This window comes from Suricata suricatta, chromosome 14 (assembly GCF_006229205.1).
Source record: "Suricata suricatta isolate VVHF042 chromosome 14, meerkat_22Aug2017_6uvM2_HiC, whole genome shotgun sequence".
NCBI lineage: Eukaryota > Metazoa > Chordata > Mammalia > Carnivora > Herpestidae > Suricata > Suricata suricatta.
The window spans coordinates 20,854,383-20,874,597 of NC_043713.1; the positions used below are offsets into that span (position 1 = coordinate 20,854,383).

The window sequence follows — 20,215 nt, forward strand, 5'->3', positions numbered from 1 at the left end:
AAGTGGATGGACCTTGAGGGTGTCATGCTGAGTGAAGTAAGCCAGGCAGAGAAGGACAGAAACCATATGTTTGCACTCATAGGTCTAGCAGGAAAACAAGAGAGACCTAATGGAGAACCAGGGGGAATGGAGGAGGGAGAGAGAGTTGGGGAGAGAGAGGGATGCAAAACTTGAGAGACTATTGAATGCTGAGAATGAAATGAGGGTTGAGGGGGAAGGGGAAGGGGGGAAGACAGGTGGTGGTGATGGTGGAGGGCACTTAAGGGGAAGAGCACTGGGTGTTGTATGGAAAACAATTTGACAATAAAATATTATGGAGAAGAAAAAAAAATGTTGGCGAGATCACTGGGGAAAAAAAAAGAGACAATGAACAAAGAAGCATGAAGGGACTTCGTGTGTGTGTGTGTGTGTGTGTGTGTGTGTGTGTGTGTGTGTGTTTGCGTGTGTGTTTATGAGAGAGAGAGAGAGAGAGAGACATGAAAAGAGAAAGAGAGAGAGAAAAATTGGGGGGGAGTAGACTTTCAAACTCTGTACTCTTAATGGAAAAACAACAACAACAAATGCCTGAAGAAATCTTCAGGTACTGAACGCCTGTGAGAAATGACTTAGATTTCAGGAAATTACTCTAGGACTTCAGATGGATTGGCTCCACTTGCTAGGTTTTTTTCAAAGCTGTGCTTGACTTTCCTAAGATAGCCTGTAGAAGATACTGAAGCTGATGTAATGTGATAGAATATTAAGAAATGCTTTGAGTCAAGCATTTGGAGTCCTGGCTCTGTCACTTGCTAAGAGATTCGGTGCAAGTCCCTTAAGCCTTCTTTGCATTATTAACCCATCTGTAACATGGTGTCAGTCAGAGCACCCTTCTCCTGGGATTATTGTGAAGATCCAGGGAGTCAGGGCAATAGTATATGTAGGGCTTGGCAGATACTAAGTGTTCAATAAATGCTATTCTTTGCCGTTGTTATGGGCTCTGCAAGCCTTCTAGTCTTGTTAGGCACATGCTGAGTTTCCTAAGTGTTTAGTCTATAGCAATATAACTAACGTGTTTGTTTTATTAAACATTATTAGTATTGGTTTCCCTCTTGTTTTCTCCTCAAGGTCTATTAATAAAATATAGTTTACAGAAAATAATAGCCTTTGCACAAAAAAAAGTTTCAAATGTTTACAGTAACAGCCTATTCAGAAAAAAGAAAAAAAAATCTTAAATCAGATTTGGTTCCTGAAGACACATGATACTTGTTTCAAAAATTACTTCATCCTCTACCATGCTGTCGAAACCTATTTTACCCTCCCACACTTGTTCTTGTGAAGACCAGGAGTGCTTGTTATGCTCATTTGACAGATTGAGGAAACCAGGACACAAAGTCTAAGTAACCTGACCAACAACAGGAAAATCACTGCAATGTACGCCCTGGCATTTTGGAACTTAAAAACACTTGCCGCTGCCATTCAGAAAAGTGAAGGGCCAAGAGAGAAAATGGACATTATCACCCTGTCATTATCAAGAGATGGAATCTCACACTACTTTTATAAAAATCTGTAAGTGCTTGTTATAAAAAATTCTTTAAATGCATTTCATTTGACATTGATAATACATGTGTCCATGCTTTTGGTTTCTGTGTGTCATCAAACACATCCCATAGTTGTGGTCAAAATAATATTCTCTAAAAATTCACAGCCAGTTCAAATAATAAAAGATGATGTGGCAATAATATAAGAGATCTGGAAAAAGTAAAAAGTAACAATTAGCTATAGAATTATTACTCATAATTGTGAGTAATAGTAGTAATGGACTTTGATGGGATTCTGGTCAAGCATAAGAAGGAAATCATCACCTTTGTGTCCCAGTCCTATAACCTCTCCATAAATACAGATTTGTCCAGTGGTTTTCTCAGCTTTCTACCCAGAAATGATTAATTGATGTGTAAAACTTGTGAATTAGACTACATAAAGATGAGTCATTTACTTTTATTCTGGTGGGTATAATTCCTGGCTCTGCTTTTATTTATTTATTTAAAAATAATTTGATTTCCTTACTCTAAATACATTTTGCTCTCAGCTTGGAAAAAACTCAAAACCAAACAAACAAAAATCCTTTGTGCAGTATTCATTGTATTCCATCCAAGTTTCTTTTCTGTCTCTTCCTTGAAAAACAAATGCCTTGGGAGATAGGAATGAATGCAAGGTTGGTATTCACTTTCTAATTTGCTTCCAGACTGTAGCACAAGAGGTGTGGCCGACCAGCCAGAAGAATACTATTACTCTGGATAATTGAAATAATATCCCTTCACTGCAAAGGGAGAGCCATCTTTCTTATGCACCTAATGCCAGCACGTAGAATCTTCTCACATGGCCATTTCCTGTTACTCTAATGTTTTCTTTTGCCAATGCTGCCTTTTAGGTTGAGCTCTTTCTTAACTTTTCATTATTATTATTGTTTTTTAATATTGGTCATGCTGCTTTAGAAAGTAGATAGGATAGATACCATATGTTTGCACTCATAGGTCTAACAGGAGAAACCTAATAGAGGACCATGGGGAGGGGAAGGGGGAAAGCAAGTTGGGGAGAGCGAGGGATGCAACACCTGAGAGAATATAGAATACTGAAAAGGAACGGAGGGCTGAAGGGGCAGGGGGATGGGGAGGCGGAAGTGAGGCGGTGGTAATGGAGGAGGGGCACTTGTGGGGAAAAGCACTGGGTGTTATATGGAAACCAATTTGACAATAAACTATGAAAAGAAAAAAAAAGGAAAGTAGATGAAACCTGATTCAGGAATTTTAAAAAGAAAGGAGATTAAAAAAAAAAGAGTTACTTTTATTATTGCTTTCCTAGGGCTGTTTTAACAATGTGTATGAACTTGGTGTCTCAAACTGAAAAATCTATTCTCTCACAGTTCTGAAGGCTACAGTCCAAATCACATTCCTACCAGGTGTAAAGGAAAATCTTTCCTTGCCTTTTCCAGTTTCTGGTGGTTCCCAGTATTCCTCCTGGAATGTCACACTGTCCCAATCTTTGCCTCTGTCTTCACATGATCTTCTCTTCCTCCCTCTGTGTATCTTTTATATGGATATGTCCTTGGATTTAGGGTTGTCCTAATAATCTGGGAGAATCCTATCCAGAGATCCTTAATTACATCGGTAGAAAACCCCTTTTCCAAAGAAGGTGTAAAAAGCGTTTTTTCTAATTCATAGGTTCTGTGGCTTAGGAAGTGGACATATTTTTGGTGGGGCCCCAATTCAAACCATTTACTTTATAAAGAGGCATATCTAAGAAATCAGTGACTTTTAAAATGTCACTTTTCTGCTAATTGTTAAGAAAATTATGTTGACATTTACTTAAATGCCTCTAGAAAAAAATGATCCCTTGGCTCATAGCACTATGACTTCTCAGAAATACTCTAGGCTACCAACACAAATAGTTAGTCACTACTAATGAAAGAAGTGTTTACATAAGACATTTAAGGGGGTGAAAGACTTGTAGATCTGCTTTACTTACTGTTTACATAAATTAACATATAATAGAACAGCTATATAAATCTTAATTATCCAAATCTCAACTATCTGTCCCACATCCTGTTCTCCCCTGACTACTACCCTCAAAACAATTAAATGCCCAGGCACAGTCTTAAGAAAAACCAAAGTTTATGTCATCACTAGCCACTTGGATCCAGGGTTGAAACCAGGATATAATGTCAGGATGTCAGGATAAGTCAGGAACCAGTCAACTGTGTACGGATTAAGGACTCTCCAAAATAAGTAAGGGTGGCAGATATTGGACTTTAAATATCCTTATAAGAATGTCAAGTGCTCCACTGTGAGAATTCTGGATATTAAACAGAGCATTTAAAGAGAATGACCAGAGGTGTCTGGGTGGATGAGTTGGTTAAGTGTCCGACTTCGGCTCAGGTCATGACCTCGCAGTTCGTGGGCCCCGTGCTGACAGCTCAGAGTCTGGAGCCTGCTTCAGATTCTGTGTGTCCTTCTCTCTCTGCCCCTCCCCAGCTCATGCTCTGTCTCTGTCTCAAAAAAAAAAAAAAAATGACCAATGCATAGGGCACAACTGCCCAGTGTTAGCTAAGATTAATTTCCTAGACCTACATCTTATTTGCTTTCTCTTGACTTTATAATCTTGTACACACCCACTGCATCTTCCCCCCTGAGAACAGAGCCTATCCATCCTTTAAATAAAAATTTTTAAGCCAGGATTTTTACTAAAACTCTTGTAACAACCTCATATCGAGGTAAGCTTCTAACCAACCAATGCAATTACTGTTCTTATAGAACCTTCTAGATCTTATATTTTGTAAGGAAATTCTGTTCTGCTTATCATATAGGTCTTTGGGAGTTTATAAGATGTGAGAGAATATGTCTTACATTTCTTAGTACCCTTCATTATTCTCAACATAGTATCTTATGCTTACCAGTCACTCAATAAATAGTTATATGCAATAACTTTGGTGATAAATGATAAGCTATTTTTATAATATATATTTCTGATATATATAAGAAAGATATATTTTCTGTATATAATATATATTTCTAATATACATATTAATTATACATATAATAATTTTAATACATATAATATATTAGAATATATTTGTACACAACATAGATTTCTAATTAAGTAACTGCCTGCACTTTAGAAAATCCATCCATTTAATGTTTTGATTAATTTCAAATAAATGGTTAACATTTGAAAATGAAATTATGATTTAGAGAATATGCATTATGTTAAATTGAATTCATCTACATAAAATAAAAGCATTGAAACCTAGTATGGTGAATTTCAAAGAGATTATGAAGTGCCAAGAAAATAAGAAGATATGTTGTTTTTAGATTTATGAGAGTCATATCCCATCCACAAATTTAGAATATGGATATTGGGTAAATAGTATTGACAGAGAGAAGTAATCCACAGCAAAGATAAGAAGCATATACAAGATAAACAATAGGCAGTCACATGTTCCTATAGAAACTCCATCTTAGAGCTCACTCATTAAAATTATCTGAATAAGGGCACCTGGGTGCCTCAGTCTGTTGAGCGTCCGGCTTCGGCTCAGGTCATGATCTCACAGTTTGTAGGTTCGAGCCTCGTCAAGCTGTGCTGACAGCTAGCTCAGAGCCTGGAGCCTGCTTCATATTCTGTATCTCCCTCTCTCTCTGACCCTCCCCTGCTCGCACTGTCTCTCTCTGTCTTTCAGAAATAAATTAAAAACATTTAAAAAATTATCTGAATAATATTGTATTATAAATTACTAATATTAATTTGAAAATAAGGAGAAATTCCTGGTGTACATAATAAATATAGAAAATAATAACAACCCAATAAGCTGACCTCCTTCTGAAATAGCTTATAAAAGCATATAATGCATAAATTTCAATGATCTATTCTTATCCTCCAGTCTGAAACACTGCTGGAGCTATGCTCACTACTGCTTTACTGCACATAAATGTTCTAAATGAGATAATTAGGGACAAAGAAGGGGGTAAATCTACCTCCTTTTTTACTTCCTTTACTATTAAATGACTCATTTCAATGGATATTTTATGATCAGGCTTTTCAGACTTTGGGTCGAAAATCACTTTCCACAATTCTTATACTCTGCCTCAAAAATTGCAAAACAGAATTTTGTTAACCAACACCTATAATGTACTTCATTTTGAAATAATGAAATGTTCTCTACATTGTGCTATTCATTTTTTATTCATGTATGTCAAAGATGTTTGAAGTTGCTATAGTACATTGATTTTTCTGATTTAAACTGTTTGCATGTCATAAATTCAAAACTTTTATATTCCATGCATGAAGGGATTTTTTTGATGGGGGGGTGAAGCTGAGGTTAACATTATAATTTACATTGTATTCACTGAACTCAAAATGCACTCTGGGAGTTATAAAGGTTCATTTCTCCACAGGCTAAGAGACCCATTTCTAAAAGCACTCAAGATAAATTTATTCTCCAAAAATACAATATGACAGTTAGGATTCGTTTTTGATTAGACTTGTGACAGAAATCAGGAAACAGAGATGATGTAGTTTGGCATCCTTGGCATTCTTGAAAAGCTGAAAGTTTTGGCATACCAAAATTATTAAATGATTATTTAACTGTGTAATAAAGGACTTCCACTTCTGATCAAAATAGATTAAGAAGAACTGCTCTTTCCTCCTATCTGGATTGATAAAAAAAAAAAAACCAAACAAAATAAAACAAACGACAAAATATAAGAAACAACAGTTTTCAGATATTTAACATTAAGCAGATCAGGTCAGAGATCTCTGATAAAAGAGAAACAAAATGAATCCACTGATTTCTCCAGCTTATTGATCTTGAGAAGAGAAAGGGGAAAACTAGAAGGAGCCCAGTGGTCTCCCTGAATTAAGAACATGGAGTCTGAAGTTTGACATAACCAAAGCAATTAGAATTTGCAAGGAAGAGAAAAGGGAAATGCACAGAGGAAGCATTTTAGAGGTCTAGTGAGCATCTCTCTTGAGTTTTCATCTGAGTACTATAGTCTAGGCACATCAGTGCATGTTTACGAGAAAATTTCCCATGGGTAGAAAAAAAAACATCCAACAGAAGCAAAGAAAAAAAATCTTTAGTGCTTGATCATGGCCAGGAAAAAGTGGATTTCCACAAGTCAGATGGACAAACGCACAATTCATGGAATTTTGGGTACAGTATTCAGAAGGTATTACCTCAGAATCAAGGCAAATTAGACTGATGCTATCAGAAGGTACCAGTACTTTGGTACCATGTAATAGCTTAAAAGCCAGCCTCAAAGGGATTCAAGTTTTTCTAAGTAACTGCATCCTAGAACAAAACTCAAGAGCATATTTTAAAACAAAAAAAAATCTCGGAGCAGCAGATGGCTTACGCAGTTAAGTGTCGACTCTTGGTCTTGGCTTGTGATCTCATGATTTGTGAGTTTGAGGCATGCATCGGCCTCTGCACTGACAGTATGGAACCTCCGTGGGATTCTATCTCTCCTTCTCTCTGCCCCTTCCCTGCTCGCACTCTTTCTTTGCCTCTCTCTCAAAATAAATAAAAATAAACATCTAAAAGACCTCTCCATTATCCAATAAAATAAATACAATTTGTAAGAAGCACATAAAAATTACCAAGCATGCAAAAAGCAGGAAAATACAATGCATAATGAGGGAAAATTAATCAATAGAAGAAGACAAGAAATGACCCAGATAAAAAAACTTTAGATGAGGGTATTTAAGGGGTTATCATGACCATACTCCATGTGTTCAACAACGTAGAGGAAAGATTAAGCACACTAATGTGGAATACATAGAAAAGACCCAAAGCAACATCTGGAGATGCACACTATCATGTGTAACATGATAAAAACATACTGCATGGAATTAATATCATATCAGTCAGGAAAAAAATAGTTTTAAGGACATGGCAATAAGAACTATCCAAAATGAAACAGACAAAGAAAAAAGACTGGAAAAATTAAAAACCGAGTGACACATGGTACAACCTAAAGAACCATTTCATATGTGTAACTGGAATCCCTGATTGAGAGTGTGAGAGTGGGAGAAAGAAAAAAACTATTTGAAGAAATAATGGACAAAATATTTCCAAATCTGATGAAACAAATAAATCCACCGATCCAAGAATCTCAGCAAGTACCAAGCAGAAGAAACATAAAGAAAACTACAGAGACAGAACAATAAAATTGTGTAAATTAGTAGCAAAGAAAAATATCCTCAAAGTGGCCAGAGAAGAAAGGCACACTCTACCGTGTACAGAGGTATAAAGATAAGAATGATTGCGGTAGTCTTGTTAAAAAAAGGCAATATAGGAAATGGGAAAGAGATATCATTAAATATTTAAAAAATAATTGTTGGCCTAGAATTCCATCTCTAGTGCAAATGTATTTTAAAAACAAAGACAAAATAAAATCTTTTCCAGAGGTACAAAAGTTTTTTTTTAATTTTTTTAATGTTTTATTTATTTTTGATACAGAGAGAGACAGAGCATAGAGGGGGAGGGGCAGAGAGAGAAGGAGACACAGAACTGGAAGCAGGCTCCAGGCTCTGAGCTAACTGTCAGCACAGAGCCCGACGCGGGGCTCAAACCCAGGAATGTGAGATCTGACCTGAGCTGAAGTTGGAGGCTTAACCGACTGAGCCACCCAGGCACCCCCAAAAGTTTTAAAAAATATTTTAAAAAATATTAGCAGCATAATTCCATTCCAAGAAATATTAAGGAAGTCCTTCAGGCATAAAGAAAAATAATACCAATTGAACATATGGATTGACACAAAGGAATGAACAACACTAAAATGGTAACTGTGTAGTTAAGGTAAAATACATCTTCTTATTTTTAACCTTTAAAGGATATTTTATTGCTTAAAGAAAAAAATAAAAATGTATCGTGAATTGATATAATATTTTTGTAAAGTCAATAGTAATAAATTAACGATACAATAAATTCTAAAGTAATCACTAAGTAAGCAATAGAGTTATAGCTAATGAGCCCACAAAGGATGTAAGATAAATTATTAAAAATATTCAACTAATCTAAAAAAAGAGAGAAAGGAAAAAAGGCACAAAGATCAGATGGTACAACAGAGCAACAAATGAAACAAAAGTAGCAGGTTGGTAGATATAAACCCAATCATGTCAATACCCTCATTAAGTATTAATGGCCCAAACACCTCAATTAAAAGTCAGAGATTGTCAGATAAAAGAGCAATACCCAACTCTAAGCTGCCTACAAAAAAACCACTTTGAATATAAAAATGCAAATAGTTTGAAAGTAAAATAATGAAAAAAAAAATGTCATGCTAACACAGAAACAAAAGTTAGGCTCCAGTCGTATATGAATATCAGACACACAGGAGATTTCAGAGCAAAGAATATTACCACTGATAAAGAGGAATAGTTCATAAATAATAAAGTGGTTAATTCATCAAGACAATATAATAATCCTTAAGAATTTTGCAACTAAAAGCTGAGCTTCAAATTACATGAGGGAAAAACAGATCTAAGTAAAAGAATAAATGTTAACCCAGCAGTATAACTGCATAATAAAGCAAAATATCCAGACATCTGCTTTACTCTCTTTTCTCTCCATGTTAGCTCTGACTCTAGCTCATAGGATAACAATTCAAAGACCTCCGTGGTGAAACTCTGGGACTCATACCTGAAGTATGACTTGTTTTTTGATCAGGAATTTTAGAAATGTGTCCCTAGATTGTATTTTTCTCTTGTTGCATTAAAGAGAATAATTTAAATTTTTTAAATTAAATTAAATTTTACCAGAACACCTTGTTTTTCCCTAGAGAAAGTAAAACTTCCCTGAAGTAATGTGTTCTACCACAAGTGCTGATCAGGTTGGAATTAGCTCCTACCCTTCTTTCTCTATACTAAAGAGCCAGGACTTTGCATCGATGACAATATTCGTCTGAGTGTGTTAATATAACATTTTAACTTTTTTTATTAAAAAATTGGCTTTGATTTTTCTTATTTTAGATCTCTTGCTGTCATAGTCCTTTATTTTATCAATTTGATTTTACAAGTAATAACTCAGATTGCAAAACACAAGGTAAAATATGGAAGGGTTATTTTAAGAAAAGGAGAACAAAGAGGGGGAGATTTGGAGACTTCTAATGATATAGATACAGATATATAGATATATATTACTCCAATGAGGTATTTTCTGTTCTAGTTCAATAATGGTATTCATCTTTTGTAACAGATTCTTCCAAATAGCCTTAGAAAATTCATCAGGTATAAGACAATGCTTCTGCTTTGGACCTCAGGGAGTAGAAGTGAGAAAAGAGTTACAAATAGAATGATATGTATTATTAATGAATCATCCTAAGGCTGCCCTTAAAGATTGCTAGAAAATGCCTATAGGTTTAGAAGACACTAGCCTCGGGAAAAAAATCATAAAAGATAAAATACATTCTTCCTGATATATTCTAAGTAATCATCTCATGGAATGACCTTTTCTCTCCATCTCCCAACCCCCCTTACTCCTCTCTGAGCAACCAGTGCTCATGTTGAATGAATCTAACTCTCCAACTCAGGATTTTTCAATCAGTATTCTTCTCTTGCTGAAAACAGGAGTTACATTTTTGTCTTTCACACTGAATTGAATTTCATTGTGTTGTTTAGATTTTTGATTCATTTAATTTCAGTAAATGAATATGTTTTATGTAACATTATGCAGTTGGTGGGTTATTAGAGTTTAAAACCCTGGGATCCTCAACTATTTTTTAAGTTGTATTTGATATAGTCTACTTTTAAGCTGAGAAGACAAACTAAAACACTATAAACTTCCAAGTTTATATAAACACACAATTTAAAGCTTATAGAACTGTATTATTTATATTTGCTAAACCACCAAAGTACCAAGTGATAATAGAACAATGCCTGTTCACATGTGCATGATGTTTCTAACTTTTTAAAGAATTGCAAATGGCATTTCTTTTATTATCTCAGTTGAATCTCACAGAAAGTTTGGAAGGTAGCATATTATCCTGCTTCACAGATGAGAAAATTGGTGCTTTGAGAATCCCACAGTGAGGTTACTGAAAAGACCACTGTGCACACATGACCAATAGTCCGTTGTTAAAGACAGAACTTAAACCCACATTTGATGTCGCTGGATTCTGACAAATTTAATCACAAATGGAACACCCATTTTCTTTTCTTTCCTTTCCTTTTATTATTTTCTTTCTTTTATTATTTTATTTTAATTTAATTTTTACTAAACAGTCTAAAGTAAAATATTTTCAATTACTATTATAAAAAAGGATTTTTGATAGTATTTAGAAACAGGAAATAAATTTACCTTAAAATCTGAATACTTTTAATTAAGGCAAAACTGGTATTTTTGTGGCAATTGCAGTAAAAGTTTCATATTTTTATCTCTTACAAAAACCAATTATCCCACATCTATTAACTTTTTTCAATATCTCTTAACTCTCTGACACCATAAAATTGGGAATAAAAGATACTCATTCTCCATTTTTACTGAAATACTATATGACCAGAGTTCAAATACTTTTCCCAAGATCAAACACTGTGGCAGAGAGAAAAATATGGAACTAAACCCATATCCAGAATACCATTAAATTCCATTTTTTATACTTTTTGGTATGCTTAGACTATGTTTTTTAAAAATAGGAGTCTATTAAAACCATGCCACCTAATAAAAATCAGTGAAAGAATAATAATGAAAGCAAATAATAATTGAATATTCATGGAAAAAACCTAAAAGTATATTTTTGTACTAGGGTTGTAACACTTCAAAAGAAGTAACAGGTGATTATTAAAACTCTAAAGTTTTAATTCTTCCTTTCATTGGGTAACACCAAAGTTTATGAACATTAGTTCCCTGTAGATCTCTGCTAATCCACATCAATGGTGATGAAAGATTTCAACCAGTTCTTTTTAAAATATGTAATAGTTTTACATGGGCTATTTAGATGAGGATAAACAAAAGTCCTTGAAGAAATATCTCAGTTGGAAAAGCAATGACTGTATATGGGCATTTATAAAAATCACTTTTCTGAGCTTGAGAGCTCATAAAGGTAAATGAAAAAAACTGGAAGAAACACAAAATAAATGTGAAATAACAGACCTAAATTCAACCATTCATGTATTTACATTAACACTAAATTTTACATTAAATACTAATGGACTAAAAACTATAATGAAAGAACAGAATTTTTCAGAGGGCATAAAATAGCAAGACTCAACTATAAACTGCCTACAAGACACAGAATAACTTTAAATATGAAGATATAGACTGAAAGTAATAGATGAAAAAGATATACCATGTAAACTCTTAAGTATAAGAAGGCGTAGATAATGTTAACTATAAATACAGACAGAGGTATTTCTAATGTGATGATTTACTAAGAAAACAGAACAATTATAAATGTGTATTGGCTTAATACCAGACTCCCAAAATAAATGAAACAAACAAATCAGCAGATTTAAAGGGACACAAATATGTTTCCATGTTTATAAAAAGTGATTTTCACACCCCATCTTAGCTATTCACAAACTATTGATAAAAAAATTTTAGTAAAAACAGAGATGATATAAGAAATACTACCAAAGACCTAGATCTAATTGCCATTTACAGAACTTTATATCTAATAATAATAAACCACACATGATTTTGAAGTTCACACAGTACATTCAACAAAATTAAAACAGGTCACCATAAGTTTAAAGATACTGAAGTCAGAGTGTATCTTCTAATCATGATAAAATGAAATTAAAAACCAATAATAACAAAATGTCCAGGAAAAATCAAATTTGAAAAGTAAGCAATGCACAAAATAACTAAAGAGAAAAAATAAATCAAGGGAAATTAGAAAATATTTTTAACTAAATGATAATGAATAAGCAACATATCAACATTTGTAGGATGTAAGGGAAGGGATGCTTAAAGAACATGAAAGAGATTCCACCTTAAGAAATTAGAAATAGAGAGAATTTTACAATAAGTACAAGATAGAAAATAGTCAAAGTAAATGCAGATATTAAAGAAATAAAATAGAGACAGATAGTAATCAGTAATGTTAAAGCCTCAAAGATCAGCAAAATTGGCAGACCCCTACCTAGACTGATTACAAAAAATAGAGGGGACATAGATGATCAACATCATAAATGAAACAGCAGTTATCACTGCAGATAACAAAAGACCATTATGAATAAACAATTCTATCCCAACAAGTGTGACAAAATGAAGTAGACAAATGTCATGAAAATTGTAACTTACCAAATTAACACAAGAAAAAAAAATACAAAACACAAAAATATCTATAGATGTTAACAAAGTTACATTCATTGTCAAAAGTCTTCCTAAAAAGGAAGTCTCAGATCCAGATGGTTTGTTGGTGAACTCTATCAAATATTGCAGGAATAAGTAATATAAATTTTATATACACTTTTTCAGTGACAGAAGACCAAGCTGTCCAACTAATTTTATGAGACCAGTACAACCTTAATAATAATAATAAAAAAACTGGATAATGTCACTACATGAAAAGAAAATTATAGACAAATATACCTCATGAATATAATAGACATATCTCATGAATATGAGTAGACAAATACATCTGATGAAAATGGGCACAAAAAACACAATAAATATTAACAAATCAAATCTAACAATACAAGAAAAGGGTAATATATCATGGATCTGTATGAGAAATTCAAGATGAGCTACTCTTCAAAAATCAATCAATATTATTCACCATATTAAAAATAATAATAATAAAGGGAAAAAGGGCTAGAAACATATTATACAAAAATTCAACAAATATTAATGACAAAAATTCCTAGAAAGCTAGAAAAAGTAGAAAACTTCCTCAAGCTGATAAGGACCTATGAATAACCTATCACTAATTTCCTATTACATGCCTCCCCTAAGATCCGGAACAAGAGACAATGCCTGTTTCCACCACTTCTATTCAGCATTTTACTAGAGACCTTAACCAAGAGAAAGAAATGAAATGAAATGAAAGGCAGGAGATCAAAAATTAACTGTAAAGCTGTTCCTACTTACATATGATATGCTTGTTTATCATATATTAATAAATTTAAATAATTTATTAAATTTAATAAGTGTGCCTAGTAGGTATATTTTGACTAAATCTAACAAAAACATCCAAGATTTCCTATACTGAATATTATAAATTATTACTGAGAGAAATAAAAGAAGAAATTTGAAAAAATTCTTTCAAAGAAGTTTATTGTGTATCAGTTATACCACAATAAAACTCTTTTAAAAAGTCAACAAATTGTACACATTAGATATGTACAGTTTATACACAAAAACCTCCAAAAAGATGCAGAGGCAGGAAAAGTGATTAATTGATATATTGATGAATAGAGTAGTAGGTAAATAGTGAGTTTTAAAAGAGGAGCTTGGTCTCAAATTACTTTTGCTAACCCTTTGTTAGAATTCAGATCTTAGGGATCTATACCATGTGTATACATCAAAGCTGGCATTTAGGGATCTTAAACTAAAAGGAGTACGATGTCAAAAGATTAATTATAAATATGTAGCAGTATAAACATTGGCTATTTAAACTCTGTGTCTACACTAGATAAGCTTTGTTTAAAATCAGGCAACATTAGATATTATTTAAAACAGTGTTGTATTTGTTGTCCTGAAGCAAGTCACAGTGCTTGGTGTCTAAAGATTCAATTATTATGCCTGATTTAAAAAAATGCTATTTGAAAGTTCTGGTCTCATATCAAAGAGAAGAGGAAGTGTATTGGTCAATTATAAGCCATATTGCTTTTTTATAGTCTAAAATACAACCATGACACTTGAAGTTATAGCTGATGCTCTGCTTTAACGGATGATAACTTTCCTTAATTCATTTTTAATTGTGTAACTGTTATACAGTCCTTAAAATATATATTCCACTATTTAGCCAAAGTTTATGTTAGACGTCTTTCTTTCCAACTTTTGAAAAGATAAAGGATTCACTCAGGTCCACATTCAAACTTTGCCAAGAAACCACTGATTGTTTTATTTATTCTTTTCAAGATTAAAGTAAGCATCCTAGTTTCATAGTATCTTTTTGATAGAGAAATAGATGGATATAGATATAGATGATATAGATATAGATATGTTTAATAATACTTTGGGTAAAGAACGATATACATGTTGAAAAAATACCAGTTTCTCTGTGTAACTATGCAGATACTTGAACAATAAGAACACCACACTTCTATTTCTTATTTTATGTTAAGACACAGGACTGTATTAGGAGAGTATCAGTAGAGCTTAAATACATATGTGTGCATCCAAATGTGTATGTGCATATGTGTATGTGTATATAAATGTATGTGTGTAAATCTTTTTCCAGATAAGTTTTAAAGTGTAATTATCTATCATTGTTTTAAATACATATGTATACAGCCATATGTGTATGTGCATATGTGTATATAAATGTATGTGTGTAAATCTTTTTCCAGATAAGTTTTAAACTGATTATCATTAAGGTAGGTTCATATCCATTTTATCTTACAGATTTCTTAGCTCTCTGAACAAAGAGAGCTTGTTTTCTTTGTAAGCATTCGGAGAGATTTGCCTGTGTCAATCTCCCAAAGCCTTTGCTCTTGGAAAGTCTGTTTGTAGTAAAGAACATCATTACCAAAGGGAGATAGAAAAGCAATGTGGTTTTCCTTTATGACTCCATTCTGACTCTGCCCCACCCTCTCACTGCAGCAGAGCTTGGGAATGGCCATGGGGATCTCTCCCTCTGCTGGGGGAGCATCCAGATCAACTGTCAGAGAAGATGCCCAGTGAATAATGGATAAATGACAGTCTTTTGACATAGGTCTGATGGTCATAAAATATGTTTTGTGATTACCTTAACATTCAAACTCAGGGACTGACTGAGAATATTGTTTCTAAAGGCCAAGCTAACTAGAATTGTGGAGATTTTCAGTAGCTGCTTTTCTTAGTGTTTGAGACAATTATAGAGAAAATGGGTCAGTGTAATTTTCCTCCTGCACTGAGAAAATCTTTTCTTGCTACTGCAGGGAAAGGTATTCAAATTCAAATCAAGTTTTTCATCACCAATGTTATGGTTGTGAGAGAAATTACAAATAAGTAGCATCCCCTATTTCCACCAGTCAGGTAATATTCCCAGTGAGGAGGTCAATGTGCTTTACTGCAAATGATACGGATTAAATCAACAGGTAGAATCAACTTGCTTTGTGCTTATGAACTAGTTTAACTTCTTAGCAGCCTATGTATGACATATATTCTTTAGATTTTTCTAATGATATAATCTCTTGATATACTATGGAAAACCATTTATAAAATGGATACGAAGACTCTCCTTACACATTAACCCTCTCTAAATAAACAAATTTTCAGTGAATTAGGAAACATCATAATTCAAGTAGTGTATTTGGTCAAACGAGGTTAAAGATTATAAGAGGTTATAATGCATGCAGAGAGGAGTTGGTTAACTAAGTTTATAAACTTGATTGAAAATTCCTTGTTTTGGGACATCTGGGTGGCTCAGTCGGTTAAGTATCTGACTCTTGATTTCAGCTCAGGTCAGGAGCTTGCAGTTTGTGAGTTCAAGCCCCTAATTGGGCTCTGTGCTGATGGTGTGGAGCCTGCTTGGGATTCTCTCTCTCCCTCTCTTTACCCCTCCCCTGCTTGTGTGCGCTCTCTCTCTCCCTCACCCTCAAAATAATAAACATGAAAAACAAAAAGAAAATTCCTTGTGTCACCTTTTGTTTTATGGTCATGATGCCATAGTGACGACGTTTCACCTCTGAATACTAAGGGACAAGAAGACAACGTGACTAGATAATTAAGCATTAAAGAAAAATTGACAGAATATCTTCCTAGTGAGAAAAAAACATGAAAAAGAAATATGTTGACTTTCTTTTAAGATTAGAAGTTTCTACTGACAAGGGAAAAAGGAAATTAATACAATTCACTTTTTGGATCCTGCGGCACATAAACAGGGGTACACAGCACAGCACCTACTGTTGTAAATGTCTCTAGATAAAATCTCCCAGTGCAATGCAAACTTCAGAGAGGAAAAACGTGGGTGTGTGTTTGTGTGTGTGTTCGTGTGTGCACGTGTGGGTATATAGACTGACAGGAGATAGAAAAAGAGACCCATGTTAAGAATTAATATATTCTACAAATTAAAATCAAATTCTGAAGAACAATTATTCCAAGAAAAAAAATAATTTCAAACAAATAATTTATTTCCTTGTAATAGAATAAAAACCGTAGCTACTTACCTAACCTCTCAATAGAATAATATCTCTGTTTACTATCCACACGCACTGTCTCTGCGTAAGGGCTTCCAACACCATAACCAATTATGTAACCTCGCACCACGATGTTTGGGTTCAAAGGAGGAGTCCAACTCATGATGATGCAATTGGTCTGGGGCCTCACGTGAAGAGAGCTTGGCTGGTCAGGGACTTGAGACTCTAGAATTCAATCAAAAAGAGGCACCATCAACCTGTCTCATAATAGAACATAGAGCATGGTAAAACTTCCCGTTTAAAAAATACTTAATACCATTTCCCATGGATCCTCAAATGGTGTATCACTTATTGCCCAAGTTCCCCCTAGTGTCAGGATATGATACATTTTCCATGTTTGATTTGACTTTCACAGAATGTGTTAAGTGCCAGAGGGCACTGAGTTCCTTCCATAGGCATGTAGCATCATACATCTTTATTCTAACAGTTTTTCCCCCTTTGGGTTGTTTTCTCCCTCATCTAACTCTTCTTAGGTATCATCGCTAATGGATGAAATCAAAGAGGATGTAAGAATAATAGGAAGGGAAATGAAACATCAAACTTGGTCCTGCCCAAGGATTATTTTACTCTGATTTAACTAAAACCAAAAATAAAGCAGTTCTTTCTCAAATTGTCAGGTGAATCAGTTTAGGACCATGACTTGTTCAGCATGATTAAGATGGTAATCTAATCACATAATTTAGTGCATCTATGGAAAGTGCATTGAAGTAAAAGAGACAGTGGCCGAGATGGTGGCCACACAGACTTCGGAGTGTACAAATTTCATTTCATACCAGGCTCTCTCATTCACTAGCTGTGCCCGCTCATGAAGTATTTATCTTCTATGAGATTACCTTCTAATTAAAGTGGCATTCCCAATATTGATTGCCTCGAAGCCTGAGCTCTGAAAATAAGAGTTCCAATCTGTACTGTACACTCACCATCTCAGAGAGACCTTAATTTATTTGTCCTCAGCCTCAGTTTCCTCACATGCAGAATGAGGCTAAGGATAGTAATGTTTTCAGAGGGTGCTGAGAGGATTTACTGAGATAAAGTGCAAAAGCATTCTCATTATGAGTAGCACCAACTCATGTTAGCTGTTAGGGGGTAAATGTACATGCTATTCTCTGACATAAGCTTTCTTTGAAGGAAATTGTGTGATGAAAGTTAATAAATTAGCATTCTGGCTTTTACATCATCTTTCTTCTCTCTGATATCACTGATAAAGAAATGATGCATTTTCTAAATGATTATCATAACTCAACTAATACATATTTATGAGCACCTACTGTGTTGGGGGAATGGAGCAAGGTAGCCATGATGATCAGGATACAGGACAAGAGTGAATATGGCAAACATAAAACATGCACTTTTGGAGTTTACAGTTTAATGGGAAGGACGAGTAAAAAGGCAGTTATAATATACCATGATAAATATATTGATAGGATTAATACAGGCATATGTAGCCTATTTTTTGAAAATCACATAAGTATTCTGGGAAGAAATTTAAGCAAGAATGTGCCCAGCTAAACTTTAATAGTCCATTAACTAACTGATTAGCACATTTTCTGGCAATTAGTGCATACTCAAAAATATTAGAGATTTGAACCTTATTCAAACTACTTGTGTTCTTTCTTTCTTTCTATTATTATTTTTTTAAAATTTAAAAATTTTATTTGTTTAGAGACAGAGACACAGAGCATGACTCTGTCAGCCCAGAGTCCAAAGTGGGGCTTGAACTCACAGACTGTGAGATCAAGACCTGAGCTGAAGACAGATGCTCAACAGACTGAGCCACTCAGACAACCCAATTTTTTAAATGTTTTTATTTATTTTTGAAAGAGAGAGAGAGAGAGAGAGAGAGAGAGAGAGAGAGAGAGAGAGAGGCAGAGAGAGAAGGAGATACAGAATCTGAAGCAGATTTCAGCCTCTGAGCTGTCAGCACAGAGCCTGATGCGGGGCTCAAACCCATGAACCATGAAATCATAACCTGAGCTGAGGTCAAAGGCTTAACCAACCAAGCCATCCAGGCAACCCCATTGTTTCTTTCTTAACTGATAATCTCTAAAGAAAACAGAAGAAACCTAACAGAGGACCATGGGGAGAGGAAGGGGGAAAAAGAGTTAGAGAGAGGGAGGGAGGCAAATCATGAGAAACTCTTAAATACTGAAAACAAACTGAGGGCTGAAGGGAAGGGGGAAGGGAAGGGGGGTGATCGTCATGGAGGAGGGCACTTGTGGGGAAGACCACTGGGTGTTATATGGATACCAACTTGAATATAAACTAAAAAAATAAAGATAACATATGTCAGATGATGCAAAACAACTTGACAATTAAAGGTATGTTACAATATGTTTTTTTCCTTGATGTAATAGCAAAAGGTGATATGATCTCTATTACCAACTTGATCCACCCTCATTATGAATACTTCTAGCTTCAGTGATAGATGGGAACACGTCTTTTATTAAAGTTTTTAAAGTAGGTCCCATACTAACAGCTTTTCAAAAGATACTACATTCTAACAATATTATATCAGCAGCATTTTCTAAAGAAGCATTTTTCCCCCTGAAGATGCCCATTTGTGACAGAAAGGGAAGGGTTTTATATGTCTGCTCTGAAGAAGTCTGTGATATAATATGCAAAGGTGTCATAAAAAATGATCTCAAAATGTGAATATGAACCTTAACAGAAACACAATGTTTGTGACGGATTTCCCCTATAAGCCCTAAGTAAAAGTAATAAAAGAGATAAAAGGAATGGATTAATACTTTTCAACTCTACTACCACATAGGCTCTCCGGTGTCCTTGAAATATAATGGGTTTTACAAGGAATTCTGTTTAACACTTTTGAAGTTTTGCAATAATGAAAACAGCAAGACAATCTGCCTACTCTTACATTTAGAAAACGAATTCAGTGCTATGACTTTTTAAAGACAGTATGAAAACCTAATGTTTTTAATCACAAGATTCAATATCTTTTAGAATAAAAGGAAAAACAATACAATGTTTCAAAACAATAACTTTCTCCATCTGTCTGCAAACCACAGAGTAGTTCCCTTGCAAGTCAGTTAGGTTCGTAGGCACAGAATTACATCTCTTGGAGTTTTATAAAGGGACTATGGTAACAAGCACACAAACTGGCTTTTGGAGAAGAGTGGCTCTTGGTACACTCATTTTGTTTTTCACTATATAAAAGTAATTTTAATCCTAGGTCCGACCTCAGAACTACTTTAGCATGATAAAAAGTAAGGGTGTTAATACATGCTGGTTCCCCATGTAAATATTTAATGGGCTTTTACCCCCCTTTAGATCATATGGCCACAAGAAAAGGTGCCTATCAAGGCAGTATGAGGTATAACCCATTTATAATATAAGACCACATCATAAAGATAACTGTGTTACGAGATTGTTCCTAATCCAGAAT

General features: G+C 34.3%; 1 protein-coding gene across 1 annotated transcript in view; it reads right to left on the reverse strand.

The window, feature by feature from the left end:
* Positions 1 to 20,215, reverse strand: part of DCC (DCC netrin 1 receptor) — a 727,087-nt gene that overhangs the window by 141,600 nt on the left and 565,272 nt on the right. Inside the window, exon 15 of the mRNA XM_029921550.1 lies at positions 16,783 to 16,977. Coding sequence (XP_029777410.1) covers positions 16,783 to 16,977 — 195 coding nt within the window. The remainder of the gene's footprint in view (positions 1 to 16,782; positions 16,978 to 20,215) is intronic.